We start from the raw sequence: 12,748 nt of genomic DNA on the forward strand, positions 1-12,748 counted from the left end.
TGCCATCTTCATTAGCTCGTGGCTTTGCCCTTCAAGGCATTGCATTGACCATCATGGTCATGGTCACGGTCACTATCTCCTGTAGCCAACATAGTTGCCATCTTCATGAAAAACACTAACACACAAAAAAATGAAAACGCGAAGAGTGGTTGTTCCTTAAAAAAAGACATTTCGAGAACATGAAAAATACAAAAAATAAAAATCACCCAATTTCTCAGATATATTTTTAATATTTTTTGTTTTGAAGAACAAAAAATAGTTTTTGAAAATAGTATATATATTCAATTGTTTTTCAATTATTTTCTAAAAAGCATTTTTAAGAACTTTACATTTGTTATAAAAAAGCTAAGAAAAAAATTAAAATTATTAAATTATTTTGATGCGAGTCTTCAAACCTATTTTAGTTAAATTTTATTTTTTATATAAAGATTAAATAATTTAAGAATATATAAGTTTTTAACTAATTTTAATTATATTTTTTAACAATGACATCGATATAAGAAAAAAATTTTCTTAATACTTTTTGAATACCAAACAAGGCTAAGGTTCGACTTAATGGAAAGGAGGATAATTTGGTTGTTAAGCAACTTTTAACGAGGTTAATTAAAAATCCATATAGAACATGATTTATTTGTCTTTTAAAGGTTTAGGAAGGTTCCTGCCCAGCTGCCCTCACCATATATGAAATAAATTTATTTTTTACAAAACCAGACTTCAGTTTCCGAGCTCCTCCGTTAATTCTCCGCAGACGACATCATCTTCTCCATCTCCAACCTACACTCCTCACCTGTAATAATGGCGACTAGGTACTGGGTCGTCTCCCTCCCCGTTCCGACCTCTGCATCGTCTCTATGGAGTCGCCTTCAGGAATCCATCTCCAAACACTCCTTCGACACTCCTCTCTACAGGGTGATTGTCGCCGCATTCCTCTCATTCTCTGTTTGGTTGCTCGGAATCCGCGGGAAATCGAATGGACATTTCGAATTCGTTACCGGATTGTGTTGGAGTTCAGTTGCATGATCCATAATTTCGTTTATTTTCCTACTGCTTCTCAGCAGCCAGACAGAGCATCAACTTTTTATTTTTATTTTATTTCTTTCTTTCTTTTTAGTTTTTATTGAGATCTGATTGTAAATATATGGATTTAGTATATGACTGCGTTCCCTTCTTGTCTTGTTTTTCCAGTTCAATACTCCGGATCTTCGCGTTGGAACTCTCGATTCTCTTCTGTCTCTCAGTGACGATCTTCTGAAGGTGAATGAAAGCCTGTCTGTGTATTGTGTGGTTTATGGCGTTGTATTGAGAGTAATGCGAATTAGTTTGTGGAATTTGCAGTCGAATAGCTTTGTCGAGGGAGTGACTCACAAGATACGGCGTCAGATCGAGGAGTTGGAGAGGGGTTCGGGCGGTGAGAGTAATGCTTTGACAGTGGATGGGGTTCCTGTTGATTCCTACTTGACGAGGTAATGCAGATTAAGTGATCATGATTTGAGGATTCTGTCTCTGCTACTGTGATAATTATTCAATTTGAATGTTCAATTCCAGGTTCGTGTGGGATGAGGCGAAGTACCCTACAATGTCTCCTCTCAGGGAGATTGTGGATGGCATTCATGTACAAGTAGCTAAGATTGAGGATGATCTTAAGGTAAGGATTCTTATTTGTTCCTTTAATGTGGCTTTCATTATAAATCGTTTCATTTCTCCGTACTATATCTTGTTGTGGACACTGAGACTAGAAAGCACAATGTTACTTTTACAAGCATGCTATAGTGTGGTCATAAGCTAGTTAAGTTCACAGACTAAGACATATTATTTTTAACGAATTCATGCACAAATCATTATGCTTGTAACCTTGCATGGGATGTAATCCTCAGTCCTCATGTCTAAACGGTTTGTGCAACATAGGAAGCTATGAAGTGGGTATAATTTATGAAGTGTGGCCATATAATTTAGCATAATATTAATCAACTTGAGAAGACGGCCTGATGAAATTCAATCATGCAAGCCACAGTTGTTCTTTGTCTTTGCAATACAAAAGAGAGATCTGTTGCTGTAATAAAATAATAATAGTGACAAAAATATGTGAATTGGATAATATGTCTGGCACTGAGGTCCTCGCTGTACAATTTTTATTGCTTCAACATGGTTAAAACAACCATAAAGAGTTTCTTTTTTCTTTTCTTCCCCTCCTCAAAAAACACAAATAGGAAGCATCAGCTCAAACTAGACTGGCTCTTCTAATCGTAGTTCTAGAATGTTAGAATAAAGTTTTGATACCATAGAAGAACAAGAGAAACAGTGTCTTTTGGTTTTCTGTATGCTCTCTTACAGAGTACTCTCTAGAGAGTTCTTAAATATATATATATATATATCATTTTGTTAGAGTGCTGTCACTTTTCCGTTATTACATAACTTGCCTCAACAAGATTTCCTAATTTACACAAGTGTCATAACTAGATAACAACAGAACACTGAGTTGGCAAAGCTTTATTCTAACTCAGAATGATAGTTTCTCTTAGTAACAACTAGGAAAAAAGATAGTTACAATTTAAAACTGGTAGAGGAATATCCATAATCTAAATGGATGGCACAATATGGAAACATATGGATGTTACAATAAAAATCTTCCTAGTAAAACATTATTCATAGTCAATCTTTCAAGAAGTAAATGAACTGAACTTTGACTGTTAAAAACCACCAGTATACTTGGTGTTAAAAATACCAATTTGGATTGTATTGTCTTCTGAGATCTTAAATGATGCAGGAATCTCCTGAGTCTGATAATCTGTAATGTAGTTATAGTTGTGTCTGTATTGCAGAGTTCAATGTTGTCCACAACTACACAATGATCCACTTGGATCATGTGCCTAAATAGAAGAAATCCTGTAGGCTGCCCTTGCCTAGCCTCAGGTTCATGTCACCTTAGTGACAAAGACGCTGTGCCCGAGTCTGACTTGTATACAAGGTGTTTCACCTTCTTGTTTTGGATAAATGAAATGTGACATGAGCATTGGCATCTCAAACGGTGTTTGATGCTTATGGTTTATTGGAAATCAAATGATTCTAAATTGAATTTTCATGTCACATATGGAAAATATCTCCAGATGTGTAATAATCAAATGTGAAGATTTTATTGTTTGAGCCAACCAGCGTACTCAGTTCTACATTTGACAAAGTCTGGAAGCTTCTATGTCCAATTAAGACATTCTTCTTTCTGCCTTTTGTGTAGTTAGAGAACTTCAATATGCATAAAATGAGAGATTCAAACATCAAACCTACCATGAGTTACCAAGATTATTTCATGAGGTCAGATTGATTACACTTTCTTGCTAGGATGCTGCAGGGTTGAAAAAAAGATTAAATTTATGCTTCTTTCACATATGAGCAGCTTCTTGAGAGTAAGAACTTGTAGGTCTTTGGAAGATAATATATGAAGAACAGAGATTCCGTAGCAGAACAGGTAGATATGTAAAGCAAGAATGATGGTGTAAGTTGCCCAAGGAAATGATTCTTCATAATGCAAGGAATGCTGAAATAACGAGATAATATTTTTTGATAGGTAAATACAGTTGCTGTTAACAGATGCCTTGCAGGGACACAATCCAGAGGAGGTATACATAGAGCAACCAACTAACAGAATGTAAAATAAAAGAAAAGGAACCCATGCACCTTAAGGACAGCCCAATACATCAATCATATCTACCGTCTCCCATTCCCTACAGATCTCTCCGGCAATACAAACAAAAGATTCTTGAAAGCATTTTCCAGTTGCAACCCCAACCACTTAAAGCACTGAAAATTCTTTTGTTCCTTCCATAAATGTAAATGTAAACATAGTGGGGGCTCATTCCATGTTCTTCTTCCCCTTGTGAACAACCTTCCTTGCCATCCATCCAAGGTGTTCTTAAGTAACTAAGAAAGCACCCAAGAAATACCAAATGATGAAAATATAGGAACAATTAACACTGAGGGATCCCACAATGGAATAAGCATGTTGTTGGCTAATTCCTCGCCTGTTTGCACAAATGCACCAATTGGCTCACATCCTACCCTTTGGCCTAAACTAGTCCGAAGTAATAATTTTTCTGCCAGTAGAAAACTGAAGTTAATCTTGTTAAATTCTGTATGTTGTCCTATATAATTCCAACAATTAAGGAGAGAAAAAATAATAATAATAATCTAGCATTTGATATCATTTGATGATCTGGAAATAGTAGCTATGGACCATGAATTAGGTAAGATCAGTCCTTCTTCTTGGTGGGCGAGGAAAGATTGTTTACTAGCTACATTAGGGATTGGTATATTATGCAAGGTTGAGAAAATTGAATTATGGAATCATTTATAGTAAACAGACTTACTAAATTTTTTAGACTTATTATATCCAGAATCCGGGAGGATATTTTTCCTCTTTAAGGTCTTGAGATTCTACATTCCGAAATTAATTAGCTTGAACTGATTCTGGTCTCAAATAGACAGACTATTGGGCTCAGCCTAAAAGTCAAGATTTCCTTTTTATTCACAAGCCCGTGCAATAAGCCTGGAAACTTATATTTGTGGTTCAGTTAGAGCCTTTCTTTTGGCTGTATAAATGGTCAGATTGAAGCCAGTTCTAATCAAGTTAGGGCTTTAATTTAACCTTATAACTTTGGCCCTCAGTATAAGTGTTGAACTTGCTACTAGTCTAGTGTCCAGTCCTAAACAAGAAATAATTGAATTTCATGAATGCAATTTATTTTTTGTTGGTAGTTAGTATTGCATTCACATCCATTTAGTATTGCTCACTCTTATTGGTAAATGTAGGTATATGAGAAAATTATTTATGCTGGTGGCGGTTTTCAAGCATGTTCCTGTGGTAATATTATTGATGTGCCTAATATGGTATATTTTATATATTAGCAGAAAGGTTGTGGATGATATTTGTTTATTTTATGTCCTGCATGACATTGCATGGGCTCAGTAACCTGGTTGCTAAAACTTGGTCATGGCATTTTGCATGCCCTTTTGGTTGGCGTTTCTAATACATTTGTGATTACCTATGAAAAAAAAAGGAAAGAATAAATGGTCATGTTGTCTGTCTGATTGAGAAAGTTAGAATTTTTGTTCCAGAGAGACTCAGGAAGTTAATTATTTCATCTTACATCTATGATCTATCAGGTTCGTGTTGCTGAGTATAACAATGTACGCAGTCAGCTTAATGCCATAAACAGAAAGCAAACTGGAAGGTATTGAATTATTGCTGTAATCATCAACAGAAATTATTTCAACTTTCCAAATTTATAAAATTTTTGTTTGCCTGTCAGAAATAAATAAATAAACATTAAACTTTCCAAGATCCAGGTGCTGGGACTTGGCTTTAGATGCCTGTTAGTTTATGTTTTATGGATCTTATACATTGATTCGTGTGTTGAGTGGAGTTTAGTTTATGCAATTTTTTGTGCATGGCCATGTGGGTTTTCATGTTCACATCGAGGAATCATGCTGAGTTGTCTCTAAAAAGTCTAGCAATAATGCATCACTAAGTATCTAACAGCGATGTGTTGATAAATTTATAGTAGGTTGTAGAAAGAAAGGCATTCTTCTGCATATTTCAAGAGCAAATGATGGTGGTCACATTTGAATGTTGTCATGCCAAGCATCCAACATTTCCCTAGGATAGAGATTAGTGTTTGACATCTTATAGCTTTCTATTAACATAAGACATTTTAACCTCATTTTGGGTTGCACTTCAAATTGTTGCATCAAAACATTCTGCTTCAAGATCCTCTGGCTGATTCAAGTATTTGCTTATTCCAGCTTAGCTGTACGTGATCTGTCCAACTTAGTGAAGCCGGAGGATATTATTACTTCAGAACACTTGGTGACGCTCCTTGCTGTTGTTCCTAAGTATTCACGGAAGGATTGGTTATCAAGCTATGAAACACTTGCCACCTATGTGGTAAAAATCCATTCTGGTTCTAATTTTAACCTTTGTTTTTCTCCATAATGAATGACCCTCAAAAGTATTCTGTCATTGATTGGTCCTTTTGATCTCTCAATGCATACCAGGTAAAGTATATTGGGGACAATTGGCTTCAGCCTATCATGTATTTTTTTGAAAATGAGAAATGACATCCCTCTTATGCTTTACTTTGTTTAAGTTAATGTTTAAAGTAATAAAATTCACCTTTTTTCTTTTCAAGTTGAATAAATTTTACTCATTGATTGAACTAATTTTTTAGGTCCCCAGGTCATCCAAGAAGTTGCACGAGGACAATGAATATGCTCTCTATACTGTAACTATATTTGGTCGTGTTGCTGACAATTTTAAGACTAGCGCACGAGAGAGAGGTTTTCAAGTGAGTTTCTCATTCAAATAGCTTAGATTTGGCCAATTGTTATCAGCAAGTAGTTTTATCTCATGCTATGTAATTTAAGAATTCCTTCCATTCTTTGGTGAAATTCTTTAAAAGGCAGGAATATAACAGGATAAATTAACATATTCAATATAATTTGTTGGAGTTCTCTTCCTAATGATCTGTATGTTCAATTTTTCATGTGATTCAGATTCGTGATTTTGAATATAGTCCAGAAACACAAGAGAGTAGGAAGCAGGAGTTGGAAAAACTGATGCTAGATCAGGACACGATTAGAACCTCTCTTTTGCAATGGTGCTATACCAGTTATGGGGAGGTATATTTATTTTCCTTTAAGCTTTGCAAAATATTATGATGGTTTCACAAGGTTCCCTTCTATTCATAGTAATCTTAACAAAATAACCTGTTAGTTCACTAAATTTGGGGTTTCAAAGTAATGTTCTCTTATTTTGATTTATAATGAATACTTCCTTTTCATTCTCATCACTGCATTCATTGTGCCATCATTTTTTTCTGAAAGGAAGGAATTCGCTGAGATAGCTAGAAGAATTACAAATGAAGGAGATTTCCTTTGCAGCAAAAGAAGGGAATCAAAAGCAAAGAAAATAAGGTCAAAATGAAGAAAAAGAAAGACACAATATCTTGAATATAAAAGAAAAAGGACCATGCCTAGAGGGGCATAAAAGTTTCAAATGATTATTAATAGCTCTTCTTTCATCTAAAAATTATCCATGTCACTTATGCCATATATCAGAGGCGAGTGGAACTAATTGCAAATTCCGGAGTATTGAGGCAACCCTAATGTATTCTCAACCTAGCTAATAAAACTAGCACTATCACCTTCCAGTCTACAACCATGGCTTCAGAGTGATCCCAAGATTTGAGCTCTTTCTAAGAAGAGCAGTTATAATGAAAGTTTTATCCCCTCTAAGGATCCTTGCACAAAATGTGCTCCACTATTATACTCGAGGGTGCTTCTTTAATGAGCTGAGAATTCAAAAAAAAATTTCTTGGTAACAAGATAGATGTGGCTTTAACTACTAGTTTATAGTGTCTCATCTAAATGGCCACTGTGATATCCAGTTCCAAGTGTTAGGCAAATGTAAAGGGGAGGGGTGGGGGTGTTAGCATCTATTCATGATATCTAATGAACTGTCTTGACAAGAATATAGATAACCCATTTGCAAAGCTTATAGAAATGAAAGGGAAATGAATTTACTAGGGTGCCATTTGGATATATTTCCTATTCTCTGTTTTTAAAACTGTAATAATAGTAACTTTTGTATAAAATACACGAATTCTTAAAGGCTTACCTTAAAAAAATAATGGTTCTTTAAAACTATTTTAAAAAATTTTACTATCTAAAACTTTAAAAACTTGGAAAATAATTTTTAAGAACATAAGGTAATTGGATACCTTTTGTATAAGAGGACCTGCATTTTGTATAGAAGTTACTACTATTTTTGTTTTTAAAAATCAAAAACAGAAAAATTATTCAAATGACAGGTAAGTTGGCATGTTTCCCACAGGTTTCTGTTTCAATGTATGTTGGCAAAATAGGACCATTACGGTTAACTTATGGGGGTTTGAGACCAAAATAACAAGTACAGATGGTTTATAGTTTGAAAATGTACCACTTTATGATTTATGTTATACGGATTACATTGTGGAGTTGGCGGTGCAAAGCAAGTCATGTGGCCCTAAACTGATTTGACAAAGCTAACAACACCACCTAGATTGATTATATATTGGTATTGTTTTTTTGTTGTTACTAATATTAGCAGTAGTCATAGTTGTAGCAGTAGTAAGCTTACTACTCTTTTCCCTTTTCTCTCAAGCTGGCTCTCTAATTTTTGTTAGTGCACTTGTTTCTTAAACTTGGTTTGTGACTCTAAATGCATTTTCTGAGCAGGTCTTCAGCTCCTGGATGCACTTTTGTGCTGTACGTGTCTTTGCAGAGAGCATTCTGAGATATGGATTGCCACCATCTTTCTTAGTAAGTAATCTTTGCAAACCCATATTTTTAGCTCATTAGTCCCTCTGTTATCATTTACCTTTTCAATGTTGGATTGGTTTCAGTCAGTGGTATTGGCACCTTCTGTTAAAAGCGAAAAGAAAGCACGCTCAATCCTAGAAGGTCTGTCTGACAGTGCTAACAGGTAATTTTTGAGCATTAGCACTTCACTTTCCATTATTGAATGAACATTGTGAAGCATGCACATAAATTGATGGGGCCACAACAACTTCGACAAAAGGGTATAGAAGAAACTAGGGCTGCCAATGGATCAGAATACCAATCTGAATCTGATTCAAAAATCATGAATTTGATTATTTCTTTTAACTTATCATCCTCTTGGTTCCTTTTTCTTGGAAAAACAAAACTTAGTCCAATAACTATCAAATTGAAATTCAATAATATTTTATATCCAATCCAAATATATATGCATATTGAGTAAATGATATAAATTGTGAGCCCAAATCTTACAAGGTCAAACTTTTAAGAAAATTAGTTGTTCAACAAGGTATAGAGCCTTGTTTGGCAGGAAGTCATGTGTGTGAACCTTTATTTTCCCAATTTATTAAGCCTTAAAGTTCAATTTATTGAGCCCAAAAAGAGGCTACTTTGTTTTTATTTTCCCAATTTATTAAAGCCTTGGGCTCAATTTATTAAACCAAAAAAGAGGCTACTTTGTTTTCCCATTTTATTAAGCTCACATATAAAGCCCAAAAAAGTTTACATATGAGCTTAAATTATTAAGCCCAAAAAGAGGCTACTTTATTTTGCCAATTTATTAAGCTCACATATAAGCCCAAAAATGGTTATATGTGAGGGAGGGTGTTAGAGTGTATGATCTACATTGCAAGCCCAAATCCTTTAAGTTTAAGCTTTTAGGAAAATTGGCTATTCAACACATGATACATATGTATCTATAAGATTGTGCTTCATTTAGATATATAGATAAAAACAATCTTGATTGTTTGAGAGCTTGGACGACTAGTCACCATCCCCGAAGAGTGATGGGCGGAGGGAAATGGAAACAATTCAAACCCTTCATGTGATATTTCTGTAGCTAAAAGATCAGGTGGTCCTATGACTGAAAGTTTTGAATTACTGCCATGTGATCCAGACTCTGCTAGTAGACAGGAAATGCCTAGAGCATCTGTTTTGTTGTCGCAGGACCACCTGAGTCTTCTGACTTAGGTCAAATTTTTGACTGCAATGGTTCTGATTCTATTTGTTACATGCATGGAATTGTAGCACATACTGGAAATCCGAAGATGAACTTGGAGGTATGGGCAGCCTAGGAGGTGATGCTGATTCTCATCCTTACGTCTCCTTCACCATAAATCTAGTCTGAGCATAATCATTCCCCTGTCACCATCCATTTAAAATCCCATGTTCGGTTTCATCAGCCTGCGATAATGTCAGAGATTGGAGTTATTGTATAGCAGCCTAAATTACCTGATTTTTTTAGCTTAGTTAATGTTCACTGCTTATGTGTCTTTCCTTGCAAAATCTAGTATTGCTGATTGAGGCAGATGCTATTTGCCTGGAAAAAACTGTATCAGAAAACTGTACTTCATTTATCAACCATTGAAGGATTTAAGGTGAAAATAATCATAATTGTGAAATTTAAACTACTATCAAGTTCTGTTGTAATCTTCAGCAATAAAATTTATGGTGTTGATGTTGTACAACTTCTTTGTGATGCCATTTCAATTGACTCTGCTAGTTATTCTGCAGTAGAGAAGGAATATTGAACTGGGCCAAGTACATTCTAATAGTTGCTTGGTCTCTGTCTTTGGGGTTCTTTTAGTAGGTTGTCTGAACAGGAGTTGAAGCCCACAACTCCATGGCACCGATGATAACCCTAGGTGTCATTTAAGCCATGGATGCGGTCGATGCAAGAGGACAGATCCAAAATGCTGCATTTGTGTGGGCGATTCCTTGTCCTGGTATGGTTATGAAACTTAGAAAACTCATTTGATTTTTTATTTGAAGCATTAGTGGATATGAATTTATTTGAGTTCTGAATAAAAATCCATGCAAAACTGTTAATTCAAATTTCAGATAAAATATCTTAAAAATAAAAATTAAAGTTAGAAAATGAACGTACTAAATCATATAAGTTTATTGAGGATTTAAGGCTTAAGACAAAAGTAAAATATAAATAAATAAATAAAAATTAGGAAAAATGCAGAAGGGGCCTGAAGTTGAGGTTCAAGGCAGACAAGCATTCAAGTAGAGGCCCCAGTGACCTTGTTTCCTTGCTCAAGGGGTTGGCCGTGGCAGGGGCCCTTGTGGGGATCCACATTCAAGATTACTTGTCCCCAATGTTTACTTGGCTGATCGCTGTTTGGTTGGCTAGAAAATTGTTGTTAGAATAAGAAAATTGGAGCCAGGTACCTTCCCAGGTTGTGCTTGGACAAGTTGGCAAGTTGGACTAGGTGGATGTATTAAATGCAAGGGTAACCAAACACTAGGAAATGTTCAATGTCGACAATTTGCCAGATGTCCCTCACTCATTGGTCCTAACCTCACCAACAATGAATCTGCACCTGTTTCATATGTCCATTTCCAAGATATATACATAAACCCATATCTCCGTGTCTTGAGAATATTACTCTTAGGTCCAGCCCTGAAAATTAAGATTTGGAGGAAAGAAAAAAAAATGTAGGACTTAATGCCAAAAAAAAAAGAAATGAAAAAGAGGTCGGTATGTGATTACAATAAGTGGTACATAGTTAATGATGTATTCAGTTTTGTATTGATTATTGTTGGATCTGTCCATTTCTACATTTTTTTTAATGATAAATTGAATATCTAAGTTTTAAGATTAATAAGTCAATTTTGATAAGATATTCTCTGATATCACAGCATAGAGATGGCCCCCCACCAGAACAGTTCTAAAGTGTAGCACAAATACCCCACCAAGATGTTGTGCTTGGTAAAATATTAGAACACTTTAGACTTACCTTACCAAGGCAAGGATTTTTAACAATTGTTTACAAAAATTGAGGTATCAAAAAAAAAAAAAAATTTACTTCAAATTTTAAAAATTTTGAAAGTAATTTTCAAAGATTTAAGATAAGTTTATATCTTTTATATAGGAGGTATTAATATTTTATATAAGTTACTATTATTTTTTATTTTTAAAAGTATAAGCAAAAATTGTATCCAAACAAGGACTTAAGAATTAAGGTGACTTTAGCAACACTGATGCTAAACTACTCTTGTAAGTTAAAATTAATTATCTTGTCCAACATATTGAGATCATGTTTAGGTTAGCTTTTAGGAAAACAAAAGTTTAATTAGAGTTTTTGTGAATGTTTGAATAATTTCATTAAAAGGTGTTTTTTCAAGATTGGTAGTAAATTAAGAGAGAAGCCATAATTTAATATTGTTTTTTTTATTAATATCTTCTTTATAATATCGAATCACTTGTCGCCTCCCAACCACTCTTATTAATGAAAATGAATTGTTTTTGTATTTTTAGACTTAAAAGGAATTGATTGCGTATCGGTTTAAAAAAAGGTAATGACGAGTGGTTTTTCGTATCACGTATCAATTTAAAAGACGACAAAAAATGTCCAAATTGCCTTGTTGTAACAAGGGGTTTTTTTTTTTTTTGTTCTTTTCTCGAATTAAGCTTTGTATTTTAACTCTTTATAGGTTTGCATAACGAAGAAAGAGTTTCAATAAATGACACATACCTATTACTTTAGGAAGGTGTGGATGGGTGGAGAGCCTTTATAGACATAAAGACTTGGACTTCATTCAATGAACGATATTGTTTGATCGTCCCCCGCTGCACTCTTAAGATCTATGGGAAAATATTGTTTCTCTTAGAAATTGTATTTTGATTTATTTTAGGAAATCTTTATGGATATAATCATTGAATCTGACTGCATTGAATAGACACTATTATTTATTTTTCAGCTCTTACCCTTTTAGGATCTAAGAAAAGTTCTCCTATAAATTTTATTTAGGTTTTTGTTATTTAATAAAAATTTTGTCCCACCAATATTAATATTTAAAAATCAGAGATATTTGATGAAAATTGTCAAAATACGATCCTATTTTTACGAAAATCATCTCCATTCTTCAAAATAATAAAAATAATATTTTTTTTAGATAAAAATACCCTTCATTAAACTTTTTATGTGAATTTAATATCAAAACAATTTTTATAAAATAACGTAAGAGATACTTTGATTTACTTAATACTATATTTATAATTTAAACATTGGGAATATTTTGGCCTTTTTACAAAGGTATTTCCAAAAATTACAGATGCAGACTTTATTTTCCAACTTCGAATTCTCAACCCAAAACAGAAAGTTATTTCAAATGGGCTAAACGCGTTGTAATCGTGTACGAAACAACGCGTTGA

General features: G+C 34.1%; 1 protein-coding gene across 1 annotated transcript; it reads left to right on the forward strand.

Annotated features, from left to right (window-relative positions):
• Positions 1–696: 696 nt before the first annotated feature.
• On the forward strand, positions 697–10,052 carry LOC117904226 (V-type proton ATPase subunit C-like). The gene is made up of 11 exons (XM_034816733.1): positions 697–909; positions 1,186–1,254; positions 1,336–1,463; positions 1,546–1,645; positions 5,155–5,222; positions 5,794–5,935; positions 6,219–6,335; positions 6,544–6,669; positions 8,266–8,349; positions 8,433–8,512; positions 9,613–10,052. The coding sequence occupies exons 1-11, from the start codon at positions 796–798 to the stop codon at positions 9,710–9,712; spliced, it is 1,128 nt and encodes a 375-aa protein (XP_034672624.1). The 5' UTR covers positions 697–795; the 3' UTR covers positions 9,713–10,052.
• Positions 10,053–12,748: the final 2,696 nt, after the last annotated feature.

This window comes from Vitis riparia, chromosome 17 (genome assembly GCF_004353265.1).
Source record: "Vitis riparia cultivar Riparia Gloire de Montpellier isolate 1030 chromosome 17, EGFV_Vit.rip_1.0, whole genome shotgun sequence".
Lineage (NCBI taxonomy): Eukaryota > Viridiplantae > Streptophyta > Magnoliopsida > Vitales > Vitaceae > Vitis > Vitis riparia.

Excerpts from the sequence above, each read along its gene's own strand:
- LOC117904226 (XM_034816733.1), top strand. The coding sequence starts at position 796 with ATGGCGACTAGGTACTGGGTCGTCTCCCTCCCCGTTCCGACCTCTGCA. Across the intron at positions 5,223-5,793 it reads AACAGAAAGCAAACTGGAAG|CTTAGCTGTACGTGATCTGT; the intron begins GTATTGAATTAT and ends TGCTTATTCCAG. Across the intron at positions 6,336-6,543 it reads CACGAGAGAGAGGTTTTCAA|ATTCGTGATTTTGAATATAG; the intron begins GTGAGTTTCTCA and ends CATGTGATTCAG.